The sequence below is a fragment of the Vipera ursinii genome (assembly GCF_947247035.1).
Source record: "Vipera ursinii genome assembly, chromosome: 10".
Taxonomy (NCBI): Eukaryota; Metazoa; Chordata; class Lepidosauria; order Squamata; family Viperidae; genus Vipera; species Vipera ursinii.
In genome coordinates, this window is record NC_139520.1 from 2,956,025 (window position 1) to 2,980,557 (window position 24,533).

Consider the following 24,533-nt stretch of genomic DNA (forward strand, 5'->3'; position numbering starts at 1 on the left):
TCCGTGGTTGACAGAGAAGCGGGAGAGCGGAACGCCAATCGCGGGGCTCCTCCTTGGGCAGCCCGGCCTCCTTCCAAGCAGGCCTTGGAGGCAAAGCCAGGGTTAACCAAAGTAAAAAAATAAAAGTCTGCACGTTTTTCTAATTTCAGGTAGGCTCGAGACGAAGATTTAAATCATTTCCCCTTTTGAGATTAAAATCCCTTCTAAGCGATTGAACAAGATCTGCTTCCCTACAATCGAAGGATGTCATCCAATCTTTGATTTTGCAGTCCACAGTTGTCTTTTAAATGTAAATGTGCAAAAACTGTATCCATGGGATGAGAGCAAACATTCTCAGCTTTCCATGGCGGAGTCACAGGTTTTCAAAACCAGAAATTGGAAATCTTGATTTTTCTTGCACATCAAGTGTGTTTATCCTTTTTTGGGCTTCATTGGGGGTTTAGATGATCCTAATACGGTAAACCTATTCTCTGTATTTTGATACCGAATGCTAATGGAAGAACATGGACCATTAAGATGTAATATAAGAAAAACATCAAAATTTTAAAACTTAGGCTAGTTACATTTAATACTAAGACTGTTTTCATCCAAAGCTGTGAGGCTGTAGGTTTAATTGTTAAACACATGACTAAACTGGTTTTAAAACAAGTGAGCCAAAAGAAGTGGCCCAAATATCTATGTTTGAAATATGACTGAGCTGTAAAGAAATTTCACAAAGATTTACTTTTCTTATTGAATGGTTTTATTCCGGCTTAAAATAGAAGGCCCACCTTTCCGTAGCAAGATACACTGAAGGGATGTCATGCTGCTGTTTGTTAGGGTACAGTACACCCCAATTAGTAAACTCAAATAACTGATGGGTAAATCGGAACCAAATCATACCTTCATAACGTCTCATTGGTATTTACAATTTATCTAGTTTAAATAAGTTTGGGATACCTTATACAGTACACAGTTATTGCAACAATACAGCATTTGCCTTTTGTCTAAAAAGCCCCCCCAAACTGTTCAGTATCATGATTTGTGGATTCCAAAAAAGGCATTATTGTTAACATGCAGAATATTACTAAACAGTAGTATCTAATTCTACAGTTGCCAAATACTTGACCTCATATGGAAATGAATTACAAAATACTTCCTTATAGTGCTATACAAAAAATATAAAATTATGATTCTATCATTTTAATATTCCCATTTGCTAACAGTGCATTTATCCACATTTTATCACTACTGAACATGAAGGAAAATGAAGAAAAATTCAGGAAATTAGATAAAATATTTTAATCTTTGGATCCCTTTATTCTTGTGGCTTTCAGATATACATAAAAATACAAATTATTAAAGATCTGTATCTAATTATAACTTAATAGCAAAAGAAGTCATAACTAGTTATTCAGAATTAACCTGTTACTCCAGGCAAAATCATTCTAGTGATACTGGGGTAAAAATGAACAGTCAATGTCTCCAAGCTACAGTCCATCAAAACTCTGGCGATTGCAGACACTAAGAAATCACTTTTAATTGAGTATGCCAACAATACAAAACATTTTAAGAATCGACACATGGAGACATTTCATTTTTATTCCAGGCACATCAACGGGAACAATTCAGGGGTTGGTTCTTTTTTCACTTACTATCATAACGTGACTTTCAAACTGTGCATAAAGTGTTACGGTTTATCTTTATCTAAATAGTCCCTTAGTGTGGTCCAGACCTTCAGCAAGACCAAAAACTATGAAATGGATTTCTTGCAAGAGAAATATTTTAATCCTTCTGAATAATGGAAGAACATTTCAAATATTTATTGGTAATTAAAATATAAAAACAAACAAATTTAAAGCTGAAAAGCTAGAAAGAAACCCTCCAAACGTGTTTAGCACTTCAACACGGCAGTTTTGTAGACTTAAAAATGTTTATTCTTAAAAAATTAGTTGCTTTTTATACAGCTATACAAAATCCCTAGTGTTTCTTTGGCAATGGGATAATCATGGAATTATACAACTATAAAAAGCTTCCTTTGCCTAAGAAACAGCATTTTCAATGTTTATGCTTTTTTACTGACAAACCAAATTTTCTACTGCCCAGCATCCTGTTTGACAAAAGTTACAACTATCTGAAAAGAGATTATAGGATTTCAAATACAACCTTCACAGGATCAACACACTCACAGTACTGACGGCCTTCTGCATACAATTGTCTTTGCAGCCTGCAGCAATTATAAAATACAGTTTTAGTTCAGAAAAATCCTTTCTGTAATGAAAAAAGAAATACTAAAACTCCACAGAAGTACTTTATACTTTAACTATATGTAAGAAATTATTTTAAGTTTTCTATCTCAAATATATTTAATATTCTTGTTTTTGAAGATGGCCATATTTTCAAAAAAAGCTACTGCTCCTTTGAAATTAAAAACAAACGCCAGTGCTGGTGAAGTTTTAACAGCAAACGAACATAATTCTTTCCAAAAAACCAACACCTTCTCGGTACCATGAAGATCAGCAAGTCCACCTGCTTTCAAATTCTTTGTAGATTATGCTGCAACTTTGTTGTCTTTCTAAAAAGTAATATAAGATTAACATTATTCTTGGGTCAACCTGATATAAAGTCAATTTGATCAAGATCATAAACATTTTGAAAGATGGGCAGCCATACAAATTTGATAAATAATAAATTTGTCATCAAATTTTCAAAATTCCACCTTTAATGATGGGGGGTGAGGTGTTACCCCCCATTGATAGGGCTCGCAACTTAGGCGTCCTCCTGGACTCACGGCTCAATTTTGAAGATCATATACGAACCGTGACCAGGGGAGCTTTTGCCCAGGTTCGCCTGGTGCGCCAGTTGCGACCCTACCTGGACCGAGATGCCCTACGCACAGTCATTCATGCGCTCGTGACCTCCCGTTTAGACTACTGCAATGCTCTCTACATGGGGCTGCCCTTGAGGACCATTCGGAGACTACAACTGGTGCAGAATGTGGCCGCACAAGTTGTGATGGGGGTCTCCCGATACTCCCATGTAACACCTCTACTCCGTGAGCTGCATTGGCTTCCGGTTGCCCTCCGGGTGAGATTCAAAGTGCTGGTGATGACCTATAAAGCCCTAAATGGCTTGGGTCCGGGATATTTGAGGGAACACCTGCTGCCAGCATCAAGTTCCCTTCGTCCAGTGCGCTCGCAGAGGGAGGGTCTTTTCAGGGTGCCGCCGGTAAAAGATTGCCGGCGGATAACACCCAGGGAGAGGGCCTTTTCTGTGGGTGCGCCTGCCCTCTGGAACCAGCTGCCTGTGGAGCTCAGGACTGCCCCTGACCTACGCTCATTCCGCCGGGACCTGAAGACTTGGCTCTTTGAGCTCTCTGACCCAGGCTGAGAATTTTAACTGGGGTTTTATTTTCAGGGATAATTTAATCTTTTAATTCTCTTTTAACTTTGTATTTTATATTGATGTGATTTTAAAATGCCCTGTAAACCGCCCTGAGTCCTTCGGGAAAGGGCGGTATATAAATCTAATAAAATCTAAAAATCTAAAATGAATGAGTTTCATTACATCTACTAGACTTTACCAACTATGTGTTATATAACATAAATAATAATTACTGTACATCAAAATATGAATGAAATAGAACAATTTCTGCTCTTAAGAAAAATTAAGGCATGCCTCTTACTTTAGCGCCTACGTTTAGTCTGTGCAAAGTCCCAGTTCATTGCCTAATACAGATGGAAAGTTCCTTGTTATTGCTGGGGAGTATAGAGCTAATGACGTTAGACAGAGGAGTGATCTGACTTGATAAAAAGGAAACTTCACCATGAATTTGTAGCCCATTTAATGGGCTGCTTAATTAATCAATTCAATGAGGCCACCAACCAGTGGTGGAAAAGGAAAGGAAAAACTGGCAGGAAGATTCATAGAACCAGTTCAGATTTTCTCTTTCACTGTACTTATAAGATCATGCTAGATATATTTTTATGATAATCATAAAGATCTACTGAGATAATGGTACCGTAAGTAAAGAAAAAAGTGAGTGAATTATCTAAACTATTTCAGTTCTTTAAGTAGCACTACAATTAGCAATTTACAGAAAGTAATAATATTGGTGACTGCCTTACCCTATATTCAAAATCCGCAAACTCCCTGCCACCGCGGCCACCTCTGAATCCACCACGAAAACCCCGAGGAGCACCGTAGGTTCCCCTTGTGTTTCCACGTCCTCTACTGCCCCGGAAGCCACCAGCTCCTCCGCTCCCCCCTCTGGCTCTGAACCCCCCCCGACCACGGTTTGGACGCAATGGAATTCCAAATGTCTCTGCATTTAATCTTCTTTCCTCTGCCCAGGTTGGTCTTCGTTCTCTGAAAGTTACAGAAGTGATAAGTTGCTGTTGCTTCAAGTCATGACCAGTTTTTTCATAAAAAGGTATTTGCACCAGATGATGACTAGAAATGCCAGGGTTAGTTAGCAAAATGAAAGGTAAAAACTGTATTACAGCACATTATGCAATTGTAACCTATTTCTCAAACCTTTAGTAGTAGACACCCAAAGGAAAAGAGACAGGTGAATTTAGAAATGTCAACATCTTCATTAAGCTCCACTTAGCATTCATTACTGTTGATAAACTGATGCAGTACTTAGAAGTCTCCCAAATGTAAAAAAATGGGATGCACCTTTTTGCAAGAGAAAAAGGATGAAACAACTTTGTCCACTGCCTCAGCCTTGGATTTTGAGAGAACCTGCCTGATTTTAGCAGAAGTCTCAATTTCAGTGTCAGGTCTGCCATCTTCACCACACTCTGCTTGCTGGCATCCTGCCATAAAATGCAGGGGAGAGAAACTGGGGAGGTAGGAGGGGGGAATGACAAATGACAGGAACCAAAGGTGTTAATCCAGAACAGACCGGCCGATTGTGGATGGAGCCTATCGGCTGTGAGAGTGGAATGCGAAACTCCACCTAAGAGGCACCAAATATAATTGGACACTGACAAACTTTTCAGTGGGGGAGGACCAAGGAAGAGGTGTAGAGATGGAGGTCAAGGATATGAAGGGACCGTGCGCAGCAAACTGCCTGCCTCAGTATTCTGTTATCCACATGTATATGAGCTCATTCCAATTAGCACTGCCAAGGACTGCAAGGAACCAGCTAGATAAGGAAGACTCTGCATGGGATGTTCGGATGTTCTCTAAGATTGACTAAGGAGTACACCAATAAACAATGCTTCTGCTGTGCGTAATTTCCTGCTTGTTAAAACTGTATAAATAAAATAAAGTCTGCGTAGGCAGACAGACATATTTGGGACACCCTGCGTTGACTGGTCTCTGAATCCGACAAAGAGGGAAAAATGCAGGCTTTGCATCGGAATATTCAGATCCGGCTTTGCTTATGCTGTAACCACTTGACTTTAGTAAAAGTAAACCTTTCACTTCAAAAATTGAGTTGAGGGTCTATCTCTCTTTCCTAAATGTTCAAGTCGGGACAAGCCTGACACTCGAAGTCTCCATCTATGGTTCATATGGCTTGCAGCAAAATGAACAGAGTAGAATGAACTGTGGCAAGCCTGAGTACATAAAAAGTTTATAGTTATAAAAACAAGTTACTAATAATTTAAGATAGAAATCATTTTTATTTGCAGACAGTGCTATCAAAAGTTGCACCCACCTATATGATGCACTAGTCCAGTTCATTCTACTGCGTTCATTCTGCTTAATGTGAAAAAGAAACTTCACTTCTCTACTCACATGCAAAATTCTGGCTCAGACATTCTACATGTTAGTATCAAAAGAACATCATGTGTAGCTTTGCTCAGAAAAACCTGGTACCTGTTGTCATCACAAGAAATGTTATCAAAGAAAGACTTGGTTTTGTCATAATAGCAATTTGGGCCAAGTGGGTCTTCATCATCTGCATTGCCTTCGCTGTTTTGGGTGTCAACACCTGAATCGCCTTTATCTTCCCCATTCACAGGTTTTTCAGTCTTATCCTCTAGAAAATAAAAAGGGGAAAAGACAAGACCAACCTCAATGACCCTTCTAGGAAAATAATGTCTGAAAAAGACTGATAACCGTTTAACTTCACTATCACTGCCTGATCTTCTTGGGTGCACCTACTTTTGGAGCCGATCAGTTCAATGACTGCAAATGACATTGTCACATGGAGGAAGGGAACCCCCAAACTGAGAAAAAACACAAATGGTTCTTTTTTTTAAAAAAAATTCCATTTATATCCCACCCTTCTCCGAAGACTCAGGGCGGCTTACAAGCTTAGCAGTAGCCTTCATTCTATGTATATTAGCCTGCTTATTAGGGCTTTCACACACACACACCCAGCGGCATTATTACAAAGTCAGCTTAATTGCCCCCAACAATCTGAGTCCTCATTTTACCTACCTACCTTTTAATTTTCTCTTGTTTCTTTTCGTATCCTTTTACCACATTTTACCATATTCTTGTAACTAGCAAAAACTAAAGTTACACAAGGACATCAGTTAGACCCAGATGTAGTCATATTTAGAATCAAACTACTTGAAATCACAAGGTCGTGATGATTTTCAATCTTTTCTAAGCACGATTAGGTATGAACTGAACCCACTGAAAACTCTATAATTACATTTTATTAATTCAAACAATTTGGGTACTTAAATCTGGTGCATATGCAGTTGCATTTTAGAATGTAAGACAACACAATTACTTCAGGGAAAAAGAAAATTATGTAGGAGAAAACTCACAGACTTTGACTATGTCTAAACGAAGCCTCTCTTCAACAAAAACACCCATAAGATTTAACTCCACAGTCAGCAAAGCCTCATAAAAATAAAAAAATGCTCTGTTCACCACTTACCTTTCAGTTTTAGCTTATTTTGAAATTCACGATCTATTTCATCTTTATTAAACTGTGCATTTGCACTTTCAAAGTCAAAATCCTTCTCAAACTTCATGGGAACATCCCGCCTCACACCAAACCTTCCTCGGCCTCCTCGATGGCCTGCCCGGCTCCTCCGCAAAGGTGCACCTGGAACTGTAACAAAAACAAAAAACAAAACCAGGGTCTAAAGGGCTCCACAGGTTTTCAGGTTGGGGCAAACAGCATCTTCAAATGACATTCAACAGTGACCAATGGGCAATATTTTGTTTGCCAATACTAATAATGTGAAAAACCTATATCAGATGTCACACCAAGACATACTGAATGTTTTATTTTGGATGAATTAGTTTAAAAAGTCACAGAAATCCTTAATGAATGTGTTTCATAAGACTGAAGATTGCTCTACTCCTCAATCTTTTCAGGATCAAAAATATTTGCATTTTGGGTGAGACACAAACTCAAAAGTCATCAGTGATGAAAACACACTACGTATCCTTAGAAAGAAAGCTTACAAGTCAGCCCTGCCCTCTGCCACCAAATCTCTGAGGAGGAAAGCAGTTGCTTTTGCTCTTTCACAAACATCTTTGTAATGTCTGATAAGGAGCCAGCTGTTTGTGGATCAGAGCTGAAATCCACTTTGGTCCTGATTTGTTCCAATCAGCAATGGCTGAAGCCATCTCCCTATATTCAGGAATATACCGTATTTTCCAGTGTATAAGACGACTGGGCGTATAAGACGACCCCCTACATTTCCTGTTAAATTATAGGGTTTGGGCTATACTTGCCGTATAAGACTACAACGCACATCAAATAAAAATTAAAAAACATCAGATTTGATTTTAATATGGTAATTTTAATTCAAATGCTTATGACATGCAGGTGCTTAGTAGGAAAACTGTCACTTATAAACATAAGGCTGTTTGTCATCAAACATGTAAACATAAAACAGTGCAAGTGGATTAAACTATAATAATAATAGTAATAGTAATAGTAATAATAATAATAATAATAATGAGAAGGAGAAGTTGGAGGAGACCTTGGAGGTCATCTAGTCCAACCCCCTGCTAAGGCAGGAAACCCTATACCATTTCAGACAAATGGCTGTCCAGTCTCTTCTTAAAAACGTCCAGTGTTGGAGCATTCACCACTTCTGGAGGCAGGTTGTTCCACTGGTTAATTGTTCTAACTGTCAGGAAGTTTCTCCTTAGTTCTAGGTTGCTTCTCTCCTTGACTAGTTTCCATCCATTGCTTCTTGTCCTGCTTTCAGGTGCTTTGGAGAATAGCTTGGCTCCCTCTGCTTTGTGGCAGCCCCTGAGACATTGGATCACTGCTATCATGTCACCCGTCACCCTTCTCTTCGTTAAACTACACATACCCAATTCCAGCAACCGTTCCCTATTTTCCTAATTCACTTTTTCACTTTTCCTAATTCACTCTAAAGCTTTCCCTGCGCAGAGCCTTAAGTAACACCAGCCTTAAGTAACACCAGAGCCTTAAGTAACACCATCCCACCAGGCTCAAGGTTGACTCAGCTTTCCATCCTTCCAAGGTAGGTAAAATGAGGACCCAGATTGTTGGGGGCAATAAGCTGACTTTGTAATAATGCTGCTTGGGGGGGGAAAGCCCTAATAAACAGGCATATACACAGAATGAAGGCTATTGCTAAGCACATTGATTTGTGCTTTAAATTGTAAGCCACCCTGAGTCTTCGGAGAAGGGCAGGATATAAATGGGATTTTAAAAAAAAAAGACCAAATGGGAGATCCACTCCAGGTTTTCCAGCCAGCCCGCCCAGTTCCTGAGTCAAATGTGTCCTTAGAGCAGGGGTGTCAAACTCAATTTCATTGAGGGCCGCATCAGCATTGCGGTTGCCCTCAAGGGGCCGGGTGGGTATGGCCAGGGTGGGCGTGGCCTACTGGGTGGCCATGGCTGGAGTACGTATGGCCTACTGGGTGGCCATGGCTAGCTCTACATCATTTGCATCAAGGGTGCCTATGGGGGCCTAGGCAGGAGTGGGACAGATCTGAGGGTCTCTGGCAGGAGGAGGGTCTCTGGGCCAGGGCCAAGGCAGTGGGGGGGCATTCCCTCACTGTTTCCAGGATGGCTTTGCGGGCCACATGAAACCACTTTGTGGGCCAGATCTGGCCCCCGGGCCTTGTGTTTGACATGTCTGCCTTAGAGCTAAGCCGCTGCTCTGGCTGCTGCCTTCCCCACCTGCCTTTCAAGTTGGGATATACTACAGCTGCTCTTCAACTTTAGAAGGAAAGACGCCCAGACCCCAGCCTGTAAAAAATCACAGACTGCAGCTTCTTCTCCAATTGGTCCCGCTTTCCCTGCGCAGACTAAATGGGAGATCCGCTCCAGGTTTTCCAGCCAGCCCTGTCCCTAAATTTTCAGCACCCGGCGTATAAGACGACTTTTGAGAAGATTTTCATGGGTTAAAAAGTAGTCTTATACGCCGGAAAATACGGTAATGCAAGACGTTCTATCCAGTTGTTCTCATGTCCAAAGGAAGAAGAAAATGAGGGGAATGTTCTTACATCTCAACCCTTTCAAGCAGGGAAGACCTTTTAGGACATTGTTGTAGTTTAGCCCACCCTATGGCAGAATGTTTTATTTTCAAAAGTGATTTCAGTTTACCTATTTGTCGCTTGTTTTCATTTCTTAGATGTTCTGCTTCACATCTTGCCACCTTCTGTGCTTCAGCTAGAAATCGAAGAAATGCAATTAATACTTACAATAAATAATTATAAACATAATTATAAACAGGCTTTATCTCATCTGGGACTTGGAAGAAGCAAAACATTCCTGGCTTCATTTCTGCCAAACTCAGGCTGACTCTAAATGAATGTGATGGGTTTGTTCCTGATTAAGAACCGTTAAGCTTCCTGTTCTGCATACGCCCCAGAACAAAGGACGCATTTTTTCCAAGCTGGAACCCACCCCTGAAAAGGCTTCTCTGCTGCCAAAAGTATCTTCCTGCGTACAAGACATAAAGATGCACCTATCATTTTATCTCAAGGCATGACATTTTCCCGCTGGCAGATGATCTCTATGCCACTTTAGCACATAAGACAAATTCAAAATTTACAGGGACTTTCAAAAGACTAACAAAAGACCAAAATATCTAAAAACAACCCACCATACACAATGTTGCAGCAATATCATACTAAAGTAATATTCTACCTCGCCTGTGTTCCTGATGATCTAATGTTTTTTGGTTGGCAGACCCAAGTGGTCGGTTTGAAACAGAACTCCTCCCAACTGGGACCGAGGCAGGTAGATGGGCTGGTGCCGTTTGCACTGCTTGCTCCAGGGTTGGACTCTTTCTCAAGTGATCTAAGGGAGGAGGGGTTGACCGAGCTGAAACAGAAGCAGGAATATAGTGTTAGCTCAGGGCCTCCTTTAAGGATTCCTTGGAAATCTACTAATTCACTTGAAGAAGATGTAACTTTCTCAAATAGAATTTATCTGTAAAGTTAGACGAAAATATTCCCTTTCTCATTTTAAATAAAGGGAACTTGTCCTGCTGTAAATCTTTATCTTCAGTCACTAAATCTCTTCCTATAAATTTTTTCTCCTCTCTTTTTTAAAGGAAGAAAGGATCCAGTAATACTGGACCTGCCAGACTTAGGCGAGGTGGATAATTTTATCACTTGTTTAAATTTGTTCAACACATGGCATTAATGTTTTATAGTCATTTTCTTAAGAAAACAGCTTAAAAAGAGAGCTTGAACAAGGAGGACAGTGCTTTCTTAAGTTCTAGTTTTGTTACCTGGTTGAAAAAACAGACTGCGTATCCTCACTGCATAGAATTAACTCTCAGTTTATTGGCAAAAGGCACAATAAAACACCTTTCAATTATATTTAATTATTGTCTTAACATTATAACATTATGGGACTTCAATAATCAGATCATGCCCTGTTCACCATCCTGAGTCCTTCGGGAGAAGGGCGGTATATAAATTAAATAAATAAATAAATAAATAAAATCATTGAAAATTCTGAAAAGCAGTACTATTATTTTTTCAGAAAGCTTTTTCTCCCAAATAAAATATATGTTCTGACAAGTCTTTGAAATAGCTTTATGAAATTATTCAAATTAACAAAGTCACCAGTAGATATATTAGCGAAGGGCACAAACAATATTCTGAATTTTTAAGTTTGAAATATTTTGTTTTGAGCTCAAGATATTTTTGGAATCATAAAAGAGCACTGGATCAATTCTGGTAAGGTTGGACCAAGTGTTCTGAATTTGAGAAGAGGCATTCAGTTTTGAAACACATTGCATTCGAGATATTTTGAATGCTGCTACAGACCAGACAAAAGAATGTGTAATTACAGAGTAAAATCAACCAAATACAATTGTACTTGAAAGCCAGAGAATACAAAATAATATTTTCCTTACACCAAAGAATGTAGTACAGTAGTTCAGCATCTTGAATTCTAGAAGATATTTCAACAGAGACACCACCCAGGAGATCCTATTCATAGTATTCAATAAACCTAGTCACTCAAGCCCAATCTAGGCCTGCAATGTATCTTAGCTTTTGTAAGCTTGTACCACTGTTGGAGAGTATTTAATCAACCCCTCATTTGCAATGAGATAAAGCTTCCAATAACGATGCAAGAATAAGGTTATACAGGCAGTCCTTGACTTACGGCCACAATTGAGCCCAAAATTTCTGTTGCTAAGCAAAATAGGCATTAAGTGAATTCTGTTCCATTTTACAACTTTTCTTACCAACAATTGTTAAATGAAATGCTGCAGTTAATAACATGGTTGTTAAGTGAACCTGGTTTCGCCACTGACTTTGCTTGTCAAAAGGTCACAAAGGGAGATCACATGACCCTGGGACCCTGCAACCGTCATATATACATGGCAGCTGCCAAGCGTCTGAATTATGAACATGTGATCACGGCGATGCTGCAGTGGTCATAAGTGTGAAAAACAATCAGAAGCCACTTTTTTCAGTGTTGTTGTAACTTTGAACGATCATTAAACAAATGGTTGTAAGTCAAGGACTATCTGTATATCCAGTAAGAAATATACGAGGGCGTGAGAATCTAGGTTTCTTCTATGATATCTTTCTTTGCATTTATACCTGCCGACTGGCATGACTCTCAAATAAGGATTTTAGAAATTATACCTGTAATTTCCTCAATAAGATCTAGTGTGGTCCAAAATCCAAGGAACTTAGAAGGCTTTAATATCTGATATGGAGAAACAGGGCAGGACATATAAAAATGTTATGCTATGCTTAAAGATGTCTTTATCATTACTATTTGGGGAGCACAGATTGTGGAATACATGACAATTGTAAGGAATGTGAAAGGATTAATCCTTACCTTGAGAGTGCTGTGTTTTTAGTGATCTTGCATCTGTTGTGAAAGTGGCACCAACTGCAGTGTTCTGGGACAAACTTGTACTCACTGGAGTTTCTGTTCCAAAAGATGTTAATGAATTTCCTGCGTCAAGATAAAAGAACTGTCACATCTCACTTGTTACTTTCACTACTTAAAAAAAAACATTTTAACAGATCAAGTCACTCAGCCACCTTGGCTACATGTAACAAGCTCTATATGGGATTGCCCTTGAAGGCTACTCAGAAGCTCAACTCAACCAGCAGGTAGCAGCTCGAAAGAGCTACATGCACGCCTCAGTTTGCCCGTGAGATCCCTCTATTGTGCACATAGCTTTTGCTTGTTGAAGAAAAAAATAATGCAGCTTACCAACACCAACAGCCCCAAACTGCTGACCCACTAATGGGCTTGGGCTAAACTGACTGTAGGCCGGCATTCTGCTGAAAGGACCATAAGAACCCACCGACTGGTATGAAGAAGTAGAAGATGATCCTAGAGAAGACTGAAGAAAACAGTGTTTGAAAGAGATTTTGTGCCATTTTCTACAAATCAGCAATAAAAACAAAAGAGGCTCTTCTTTTAACTCTCAACAATCAGTGGTATACAATACAATTGTCCATTCATAAAAATTCATTTTACATACTGGAGACATACGTAATTTTAATTTTCATCAACTCATTTACCATTAAGCTAACAAAGTATGGAATAACAATGACTTCAACCTGAATAAAAGGCTAGTTGGAAAAGAAACATAACATGAAATATGTGACAGCCCTGATAAGTCTTCCTATTTATATGCTGCTCAAAGGCATGTTAGTAAAGCTCTTTTTACATAGAGCACCTTATTGTCTAAACAGAATAGCAGAACACATTTTTCAACTATATGCATATTTTTGCACTGGGATGTCTCTTAAATTGTGCACCAGAAAAATCTTGCAGGTTCCTTAATACGTAGAGTCAAGTCTCAAAAATCTATAATATGCAATGAGAGTGCAATTTTATCATAATGCCAGCAGATGTATTTCACAAGCTGCCAAGGGCCAGAATTTTTCTTGATGCAAAAATGAGCAATGTTCATTCTCACTGTGTCACAATTTAACTTGAACTTTTTAAAATAGAAAAATGGGATAGAAATATTTTAAATAAAGCATAATCCTTGCACTTTCAGGACCTGTTCTTGAGTAGAACCAATCAGTCCTGGAATCTTGGTCACTGAGCGACATGTGACTGCCTTGCTCAACAAATATAGTTCTTGTTCCCCATTGCAACAGTTAAGCAACTGTGTGAGTCATTATGTGGAGCACCCAGGAAAGGTCCTGTGCCTTGTGAGTATGATGGGGTAGGAAGAGGACCCAGTCCTCCCACCATATCCAGGAAGCTTGTGTCTTCTCCCACCGGGAAGAATAACCGTGAGAAGGATGGTGTTCCCTAGTGCTTACGGCAGACATCTGTTCCAAGGAATATCTCCTCCATCGGAGGGAGAAACCTCAATTCTGGAGAAAACAATAGGAAGACCCAGGATACTGACACTAGTGTTTTCCTCTCTACAGGGGCAGGAATGGCATTTGCTAAAATGCTAGCAAGCTGAAAGGTTTTGGATGCTGGCATTTGCTAGCATTTTCCCCTGTGGAGACATGGAGAAACATTGTTCAAAGGCTCTGAACCATGGTGCTTGTTAGTTTTTCACCTGATCTGAGGTCCATTCCTTTGGAAGGGGAGGGTAAATCCTTCCAAGTGCTGGAGGAACGCTGCCTGCTGGCTTCCCATTGATTTTTTTGGGGGAAATGGCAGATTCCAAAAGCCGATCACATGATTGCAGGGCACTTGGCAACTGGCCATCAACATGAACAAGCTGTCAACCACCTGAAATGCGTTCAGGTGATGGGAAGCAGATAACAGCATGATGTTTTACAGTGGCCAGAAGTGCTTTACAGCACCCATTCTGAAGCTGTCGTGACTGCAAATAGTCATTAAGTCAAGGACTACATATAAGATATTGGCCTTGATCATTATTTTAGTAATACTACTACTATTTAAGATCCATGACATCCTGTTGGTAATTGTGTTATATAAAATTTAAGCTTTATTAGCAATTTAATAAATTAGTAATAATCAGCATTTTAGCATGGCTTCCATGTCTCTTTTTGAAGTTTAGGGAATCATGTTTTTCCCTTGAGCCAAAGCCATTTTCTTTAATGTACAAAAACTAGCCTTTTCAGCAACCAAACAATATAAGTACACTCTGAAGTCCTTTATTAAAGGAAAAGATTTACCATGCTTTAAGGATTTCTGTCTTTTTTCATGTCTAACAAAACAAAGCACTGACTGCACATCAATGTTATTTGATTTGCTGCTTCACATATTTAATAAGTATGTATCATTTATTTCTGCACCCTATATAAAGACTTGACCATTCCCTTACCAAATGCCTTTCACTTTGCCTGAAGCAATATTTCTATTGTTGTGGATAGAGGTGAGTGAAAAATCCATTCAAGAGGCTTCTGGTTTTGCATAGTAGTGCAGCAGCCAAGGGATCGCGGGGCTCTGCACCCTACAGCTGATTTCTGCCTGCTAGGGGATCCTAAATGGGCCTGAAGTTGCCCCATAGAGGCATCAAAGAAGAAAGGAAGTCCCGCCGATTGCAGAAAGATGGCGGTCAATCCGGTCGGTTTGGGAAAAGCCCTCCAAAAACCGGCAGGACAAAGGCTAGCTAACATCAGTCTAGCCCAAGCTACAAGCAGCTGAAGCCCAAAAGCACTACTTTAAGCTGACTGTAAACAATGTGTTTGGAACTGGGTAATAACTGTGATTTTCTCTCTTCTACTTGAAAACTGATTCCTTGGGGGAGGGAAGAACCCCCCCAAAAGCAAAAAGCCTCCAAAAGGGAGAAGGAGGGGGATCTTGCCCCCACCCTCCTACAGATGGAAGCAGCGAATTAAACTGTTCAGGGGGAACAGAAATATATTGAAATGAAAGGATTATAAGACTTAACTTGGATAAGTTTGAAATCGGTATAATTTGTTAAGGTTTTCTTTTTAAATCATGAAAATAGAAGTAAACAATTGTCCTTACTGAAAAATGAAAAAACAAAACAAAACAATGAACTGGTGCTGACATCTAATGGTGAATGAAAATATACAACAGCAGTTGCTCTATTACAGGGATTGGTAAAGCCCAGGAAGCGCTAACTGCTTCTTGAGGACCTTCAATGTCTTAATAACAGAGAACAGCTGTGACAAAAAAAAAAAGAAAAGAAAAGAAAAGAAAAGGAAAGGAAAGAACAGGAAAAATAAAGAAAACATTTTGAACTATCTACAAAGTGAGAACTATAAACTCTAAAAAAAATTGACCTTTCTGGATTACAAATACTAACTCAACTGTGATTCTAAAGCAGTCTGCAGAGAAAGGAAAACCCTGACTTTTGACTATCATGAAAAGCCAGAGATATGCAGAAAGTACCAAGAAAAAACAAATACTTTCCAGGAGGAGACCTATGCTCTGTTGCAAATTCAAGCAACAACGATCTTAAACCGCAAGGAAATCAAAAATAACTTTGAAAATATAAATGGACACATCTCCAATTTAACTTTACAACACAAAAATTCTCAGAAAATAAAAACAGTGAGCAGAAAAAACAGACAATGGAATACAAGACAGAGGAGAGAGATTTTAGAATGGAATTTAACAACAGAAGTATGACAACCCAGAAGGAAGAAAACCTACAGGAAATACTGGATATGGAAAAGAAAACCTACACAAAATAAGTCTGAGGACAAGAAAAAAGATTTGACAAAATGGATTCTGTCAGAAGTACGAGAACTTGAAAGACAAAAAATGATAAATAAAATCAAGAAAGAAAGGAAAAGACTCTTAATATATACAAAGGGGCAAAACCTTCCTATAAAAACATCTTACCTGTTTTGCCTTTTATACCTGTAACAACATTTTCAAGATTATGGGAAGATTCTTTGATTCAGCGAACCATATTGATCAGGAAAGATGTTTGGCAAAAAAGAAAAGGCTAAAGTGAGAATTAAGAAACTAGATGATGGGATTTACCAGAGGGAATATTTTAAAATTAAACATTTATTTGATTTGGATATAAATGAAGATTAGTTTAAGAGGGATGAACCGCTCATGTAACATAGTATTTTTTCTTTCTTTTTTCTTTTGTGTTTTGTTGTTTGATATGAAAAATATAAAAATGTTGGGATGGTTTATATAAAAGAAGTGTTTTCTCTGATTTTCTTTTTCTTTTTTTAAGATATGAGGAATGTAAAAATGTTGGGGTGGCTTGTATGAGAAAAAAGATTTAAATACTTCTGTAACTAATGTTGAGAAAATCTAAACCAGTAAGAATGCTTTGAATATTGTGGGGAAAACAAACTTAAATAAGAACTTTGTAAACAGGATCTATGATGAGGCAATCAAGATGATTAATCAGAAAAGAAATTTTATATTGATGTGGTTATTATTTGCAGAAACATGAGCAAATGTTTATATTTAACTGTCATTTATTCAAATAATCTGTATTAATTTAAGGTTGGCAAAAAAGAATATTATTGGAAGAAGAGAAAATCAAGCAAAGCCATAATATGGACTATAGAATTATAGAAATTAATTGTTATTGTTTTTTAAACACTAACCCAGACAACACGCTTTACCAAATATTAAGGTAATTATGTTAAAAATCAATAAAACATATTTAAAAAAGAAAAATCCATTATGCAAAGGTATTGGGTGTTTTCTCTGAAATTCAGGGAAATATTCACCAAATATTTATGTATAGTAACATTCAGTGCACTTTAAAACACACACACACACACACACACACACACACACACACACACAGATTTTTCACTTTTCACAATTAGACCCACATAAAGTTCAGTGTTACACAGTGATACCTGAACAATTGCTGGATCTTGGGGAAGAGAACACTGTGGTTTAGGAGGTTCACAAACAGTTAAATCCTTAATATCACTTCCGCGGAATATGATGTATTCGAATACTTCATCACGAGGTGGTATAGGCCGATCAGTTGGTCTGTCTTCAGTTCCAAATGAACAAACTGCAGAACAAAAATTTTTTTATATTAATTTTATATGCAAACAATTCAAGAATTTGGATCATTAAGTATTTGTTCTGAGTCTAAGCCATGGGTGAGCAACCAAATGAAGAATCATCATCTTGGGCAAATATATATATAAATCACATATTAATGTTACAAGTTTACAATCTTGTGGCGCAGCATTAACTACCGTGTTTTCCTGAAGGTAAGACTTACCCCGAAAATAAGCCCTAGCTTGATTTTTGGGGGTGGGCCTAATATAAGCCCTACCCCAAAAATAAGCCCTAGTTTTGGGGCGAGGCACATGCCTAAAAATCAAGCTAGGGCGGATGTGTGTATGGAGCTCCTCCCCGCACCCACTTACTAGGCCTCTCACGAATCGACACCTGCCTCTCCTCGCCAGCCCACTTCTTCTGTGGTGTCCCCCAGCCTGCATATAGCAATCAGAGGCCTTTCTAAAAAGCTTCTGCAGCCTTCAATCCATAGCTCAGTTCTCAGCTGCAGAGGCCTTCCAGAAGGGCCTCTGACTGCGAAATGCAGAGCAGAGCTCCATTCTCAGCTGCAGAATGAAGCTGCACCTTCAGAAGAAGTGGGCCAGATGGGCGGGGCTGTTGGTGCCGGAGGTGAATGGAAGACACCCCCTAAAAATAAGACCTCTTTTGGAGGAGGGGAAAAAAAAGCCCGGGTCTTATTTTCAGAGAAAGACGGTAGCTGTCCAGGGTTGCATGCAGTGGGCTGCAAGTTGGACACACCTACTCTAAGCAATCCTAGAGCAATATCACTCATACATTTGGTCTACTATGCCAATATTTTCAAATGAACATTTCTCAAAAGTAGAGCTAAATGGAGGCATATCAATCAGAAACAATGTCTTATTTGTTTCAGTATTTGCATGCTGCTCAGTGATGAGCTGTCACATCATGCCAAGCTACAAAGGATCCATCAGGCACAAGCAACCAGAACCACTCATGTGTAGCCTCAAGCAGCAGCTTTGTTAGTCACCTATGTTACAAGAGTCCCGCCACAATGACTGCATTCCCTGTGGAACAGCCAGATAAGGTTTGAGAGATTTTGGACGACGTCAGGCTTCTGCAGTGCAAGGACTCTCTTAACATCTCTCTCCAGTGCAGTTCTTCCACTAGAATACACTGTTCAAACTAAACAAATGACTAAAACTGTAATACCCTTAAAAAAAGTAAGAACAGAATGTTGTCCTCCATTTGGCTTGAAAGAAACTACAAATTTCTCATGATCTGGCCATTGTATAGTCCCCAGCCCTTTAGCCATCCGTGTCTGGCCTATGTGAGATCAATTGGAAATTAGAAATCAAATATAAGTAAGTGCACCATAGGGGCTGAAGATGTTGAGTCAAGTCAGGTTCTGGCAGCTATGTGGTACCTATGTCCTGATGTTTAGTCTCACGAGCCTCCAAAAGTGCAACAAATTTCTGTGATTCAATGCTGTTGGTCTGATGAAGTTAACTGTTTTAATTACAACTTCAAAATATAATTATTTTTTAGCACTGACTTACACAACATCTCCTGATGTATAACACAATGTAAAAATACTAATTTCTGTTCAGGGTTCATTTTAGTCTATCCTGCATCCATTTCATTTTTCCCTGTGGGACAATCATCTATTGTAAGATCTGCCAATCTGTCCCATTTCAGTCCCACCTTGTAACAAGCATGCATTTACCTCTGTGAACAAATCATTCTTTATTGTCTCTTTCATTGACTGCATTGCTGCCAGATCCTCTGTAATCTTAAAGCCCCACTTTATCCCATGTACAAAGATGAGTAACTGGCTGTGTCACAGATATCTCAGATCTCACCCAAAGCCAAGGAGAAAAAAAATCAAAATTGCTTGCTTTGTTTGGCAGCTGAAACTCCAGACTTCCAGCAATGCCCTCAATCTTTTTAGTTACAGATCATTTGGAGGGGCACATATTCAAATGCCTCTTTTTATATGGGACACAGTAGCGCTGTAAAATCCACCAAATACTCTTTGATAAACTCCCCATCAAAAAATGGCTTACTGTTTTTTTGCGATTTTGTGAGATACCACATAACTGTTCTTGGCTGCACCATCCTCGGATGTGTGAAGTTTGGCAACAAATCCTTGTTCATTTTCCAGCTTAGCTAGCAAACCATCAGATGCCGGTGCCCACCCTGCATCAGTCAAGCTGTTCTATATCTCTGCGTGTTTAGACACACAGTAGGGATTCAAATTGTAATCCTTAAACATAGTGATCCGTATTTCACAAACTAAGCACACAGCTTTACCTTTGACTTCAGTAAATAAATGCTTAGAAGTCCACATCTTGTTAAAAATTCTTCAGCTGGACACAACTAAATGGCTAAAACAACATTATCATTATAGATTGAGGACTATCTATATGCTGTGGCAACTGCTCCTCACCCAAACATTGCAAGTAGTCAAGTTACAACATCACTGAATAAAGGAACATGACTGGTCTCTGAAGTTACAGATGTTGCAGTGTCCCATGATCAAGTGACCAAAATTTGGGTGTGTGGGATCCCACCCACACCTATGGCCACAACTCTCCCCCCTGCTTATCTCCGCTATCTATGCCCTTTTGGCCCCCTGAACTCTGCAGCCCGTGCTGCCCATCATCATTTTCTGCTCCCACTGATGACCAAGTATGCTCTGGTTCTGTGCTGTGCCGCTCACACACAGACACACAACCAATACACGTAACTCTGGTTTAGTAGGTTTATTAATATTCCCCCGCAACTCCATTCACCAAACACCCAGAACTGTCCCAATTAACTCCAGCCACAAGCAGACCAATGCTAATCCACAGAGCAATGGGCAATGAGTCCACAAAGTTTCCCAGTCAAAATAAACACACGAGGCAAAATTAAATCCACAATACAAGAGGGTTCATGAGGCAACAAAAGTCCAGAGTTCACAAGGCACTGTGTCAATCCAAAGCAAGGCAAGAATCACAACAACCAGAAAACAACACAGCTAGGAAATGAACACATTGTTCCCAGCATTGTTTCCATCTGTCTGCTGTGTTAATTAGCCAGTTTCCAGTGCAGCTTGTCAAGAAAGGCAAGGCTTTCTCCTCGCAAGTAAACTGGCTGACCTTCTCTGCTCCTGCCTTTTCTCTGCCCTACAAGTTCTTGGATCAGGTGCAGAAGGCAGTTCCTCTTCCTCATCACTGACTGGTTGCAGTTACATGCTTTCCCTCCCTGAAGCCTCAGGGCTGCCCTGCTGCAGCTGTGCTTGAGCCAAATCTCTCTCAGATGGCTGCTTGGAGCCATTAACCAACCCTACTCCAAACATGCCTGGAACTGGTTCATCTTCCTCCAATCTGACATTTGGACAGATATCTGGGGAAGTATCCAGAGGAGTCATCAGAGGTCTTTAATGAAGATTTTGGAGGAATCTCCAATGTGCACACAACTGTCAAAGACAAGAGGCATTTCTACTTTTACAGATCCAACTTTCCAAGGTTGTTCCACATAGAACTCACAAATAGGAGCATCAGATGGGCAGGTAGTCCTCACCAACCACAATTAGGACTGGCAACTCTGGTCATAAAGTGAAAAATCATGTTACCAGTTCCAAATTAAAAGGACAGTTCATCAGTTCCAGCTGCCATTGTTAAGGAAATCACCATGGGTGATCACAGTATCTCACAACCCTGTGAGTTCCTGCAGGCTTCCCCATTGAGTTTGTTTGTTGGAAACCAGCTATGAAGATTCCAAGTGGCAATCATGTGACCATGGGAAGCTGTGACTGTTGTACACATAGTCCTCGACTTACAAACATTTGTGTAACTGTTGGTAGTTATGAAACTGAAATTTTTTCCCCACCATGGTCACATGACCAAAATTCAGGCACTTGACAACTGGCATGTACAGGTAGTCCTCAATTTACAATAACTCGTTTAATGATGGTTCAAAGCTACAACAGTACTAAAAAAAGGTGACTTTTTTCACTTACAAACTTTGTAGCAGCCCCGTGATCATGTGATCAAAATTCAGATGCTTGGCAACTGGTTCATACTTATGACTGTTACTGTGTCCTAAGGTCATCTGATCACCTTTTGCAACCTTTTGACAAGCAAAATCAATGGGGAAGACGGATTCACTTAACAACCGTGTTACTAACTTATCAACTGCAATGATTCACTTAACTATGGCAAGATCATAAAATGGGGCAAAACTCACTAAAAATGTCTCACTTAACAACATAAATGGCTCGATTGGGATCTTAAGACAAGGGCTACCTGTATTTATGACAGTTGCACTGTCCCACGTCGTGTGATCACCATTTGTAACCTTCCCTGCTCCTTCTGACAAGCAAAGTCAATGGGGAAAACGTAACAACCGCATGATTCACTCAAGTGCGAAAACAGAGGTCGTAAATGGGGTGCAACTCACTTGTCTTGCTTAGCAATGGAAATTTTGGGCCTCATTGAGGTCATAAGTCAATGACTACCTGTAAATGTGCATTGTTTTGTAACTGCATGACCATGGGGAGACTGTGATGGCTGCAACTTCAAGTTGTAATCTTCTTGTTTGGTGACATCATAACTCAAAACAGTTGCAAACTAATGGTCAATAGGCGAAGACTGCCTCCATTTGCTTCAGGCCTCCTAAAATACTACAATTGCGGCATGCAGGAGCCCCCAATTAAGCTCCAAACTGGGACACAACATAGTCAATTATATTGATTTTGAAATATCTGGTTCAATATAGTATATAGGCCTATCTTGAAATTAAATAATAATTATTTAGTAATAATTAAATCATCCCCAAACACCAATGTTTATATTATTTTTTTTAATCCTGCCTTCTATTATTTCACAAGTAATTCAAAGTGGTGAATATTCAGTATGTGCATAATACTCCATCCTCCTCCTATGTTCCCCACAACAACCTGTGAGGGCTGAGAGACAGTGACTGGCCCAAAGCCACCCAGCTGGTTTTCATGCCTAAGGAGGGACTTGTTGCTAATTGCAAAATCGTGTCCAACCCATGGATAACGTTCCTCCAGGTCTTCCTGTCCTCTACCATCTTCTGGAGTCCATTTAAGCTCATGACTACTGCTTCAGTGACTCCATCCAGCCACCTAGAACTAGAACTCATCATTTCCTGATTTCTAGGCCAGCACCTTTACCACTACACCAAACTTGAATTACCTTGAATTTTTTTACTACCTCTTGCTGGGGTGAGAGAGGCCAATAAGGGGACAAACAGAGATATTGGGTATCTGACTGCATGTACACTGTTCTGTCTATATGCTTTCACTTAACAGTTAAAGAGAACAAGTAAATTAATATAGATGTATTGGAGAAGGCAGGTATTACAGGTGAAAAATGAAAGACTAGGACTGCAGTTATATTTCCTTGTAACTCAACGTTTATAAATGAAAAGCATAGTCAGAACTAAATTAGTATAGGATTGGCTTTGCAACCAATTTCAGATATCATCTCCTTAAAATGGTATCTGAATAAATCTTTAAAATGTTTATTAGATTTGTTTGTACCCATCTTGCTTCCAGGTTTACAGTTTTGAATCACCTTTTAAAAGATGCAAAACAGCCGCTGTTTTGTAAAATTCCACATGAAACTTGTTCAGAGCATGGAATTTAAACCCAAAACTATTTGGATTACAATTCCAGATTTGAATAGTATAATATTCAATTTTTACACCAAATGAATGCAATTTGAGTAATTGATATTGTCATATCATACATGCTTCCACAATGAGAAGTTAACAGCATTTTTAAATACTGACCAGACTTAAAAATATCTTACAACCAAGATGACCAGCCAACGTAAAATACAGAAATTCTGTACCAAGGAAAACAGAACTTTTCAGTATATTTAGAAAAGAATAACAATTGGAAAATGTGAATTACTATGGAAGCTGTTGTACTGTGAATCTGGCTTACATTTTACAGCCTCAGTGGAGGTCTTCCTCCACATGAGCTGAGCTATCTTTTGTACCTTAAGCCTGCAGCAGCCTTGTTAAATTTAAACAAAACCTGTCTGTAATTGTACTGCGGTTCCTATAATTTGGGTAAGCAGAACTTGCTTGATTAGTCAAGACCTTTTGCCTTCAACCAAATAAGTTGTTTTGTCTTCATGTAGTTTCCTGGGGAAATGACACAAGTTCTCTTTTTCAGATCAGTCTACCTCAGTGTCTCTATACTAACTAAATTCAAAACTAATAGTTCTTGTACTTTGAATTACAACTCACATCGCTACCTCCAGCAAGAGTCCAAGTGCCCCATACAGGGACTGTTGGATCGCCAGCAGGTAAACACCTAAGATCCCAGTTTAAGTGTCCAATTTCAGACGTTAAGCTGGAAATGTCCATTTGAAGATGTCGGAGGGCTGAAAAGGCAAACGCATAATACATATTCTACCAAGAATTCTTTCCAAAATATTACAAATAGTAACCCTATTCCCTACAGTAAATCTGGAAGGAGTGAAAAGCAGAAGAGAAATATTTACCCAGAGGATTGGGAACTCTGTTATTCTATCCGCCCTAAGAGTATTTAAAGACTTAGTGAGGAGAAGAGAGACAAACGCAAAAAGCCCTCGGAAAGCCAACGGCTTCAACCAGGGGGAAAACAAGGGCTCCGCGGCCCCTCGGGCTCTGGATCTCGCTCGCGGCGAGGCTCGGCCCTCCGCGCGGCCTGCGGGGCCTGCCCGCGCTCACCCTTGGCGAGGGCCACGGTAGAATTCTCGGTGTCGATGGTGTAGAGGATGCCCTCGTAGCGGATCTCGGCCTTGGAGATGAGGCTGATCTTGCTGCCGATGTATGGCGTGCCCCCGCTCATGGCGCCGCCGACTCCGCTTCCTTTCCGCGCCAGCCGCCTCCGGGCTACAGCCGGCCGAACGCTCCCAATATGGCGACGGCCCCTTCAGCAGCGCCACGAAACGGATGCCGGGAAACGGCAGCGACCTCTCGCGAGAACCGCAGTGCCCCGCGCTGGGCGAAACGAAGGCGGCGGGGAAGAGCGGGAGGCCCTCGCTACGAATTCTGGGAGTTGTAGTCCCGCCGGGCTCGGGCCGTGTGCCGGGCCGGGGCTTCGCAGCAGGCCCGAGAGGCAATCTCTGCGGCGAGAGCCGGGCCGGCAGCAGCCGGAAAGAGCCTCTCTCTCCCCCTCAGGCGGGCTTGCCTCCGCCCCCGCGAGGCCCTCCTCCCGGCTGGCTCTCTTCCGCCGCCGGGCTGAAGGGCCTCGTCCCGCTTGTCGGCC

At 40.2% G+C, this 24,533-nt stretch overlaps 1 protein-coding gene across 3 annotated transcripts; it reads right to left on the reverse strand.

The window, feature by feature from the left end:
- Nucleotides 1-892: 892 nt before the first annotated feature.
- LSM14A (LSM14A mRNA processing body assembly factor) lies at nt 893-24,242 on the reverse strand. Of its 3 annotated transcripts, XM_083370696.1 has the most exons (12): nt 23,993-24,187; nt 23,785-23,818; nt 17,122-17,285; nt 12,584-12,716; nt 12,200-12,319; nt 10,037-10,213; nt 9,491-9,556; nt 6,827-7,003; nt 5,809-5,971; nt 4,107-4,347; nt 3,665-3,707; nt 893-2,554 (listed from the first exon to the last, which is right to left on the reverse strand). In XM_083370696.1, exons 4-11 carry the CDS (start codon nt 12,648-12,650, stop codon nt 3,666-3,668), a joined length of 1,053 nt encoding a protein of 350 aa, XP_083226822.1. In that variant the 5' UTR covers nt 12,651-12,716; nt 17,122-17,285; nt 23,785-23,818; nt 23,993-24,187; the 3' UTR covers nt 893-2,554; nt 3,665. The 3 variants fall into 3 exon arrangements, with proteins under 3 accessions (XP_083226822.1, XP_083226820.1, XP_083226821.1); XM_083370694.1 differs by lacking the exon at nt 23,785-23,818 and having other exon boundaries at nt 23,993-24,242; XM_083370695.1 differs by lacking the exons at nt 3,665-3,707; nt 23,785-23,818 and having other exon boundaries at nt 23,993-24,242.
- Between the last annotated feature and the right edge of the window lie 291 nt (nt 24,243-24,533).

What these genes read in the sequence shown, in the direction of transcription:
- LSM14A (XM_083370694.1), bottom strand. Translation starts at nt 24,113, where the DNA reads ATGAGCGGGGGCACGCCATACATCGGCAGCAAGATCAGCCTCATCTCC. An exon ending in AAAAACACAGCACTCTCAAG is followed by an intron (nt 10,214 to 12,199) that starts GTAAGGATTAAT and finishes CTTCTGTTTCAG; the next exon opens with CTCGGTCAACCCCTCCTCCC. An exon ending in TGAAAACAAGCGACAAATAG is followed by an intron (nt 7,004 to 9,490) that starts GTAAACTGAAAT and finishes TTTTTGTTACAG; the next exon opens with TTCCAGGTGCACCTTTGCGG.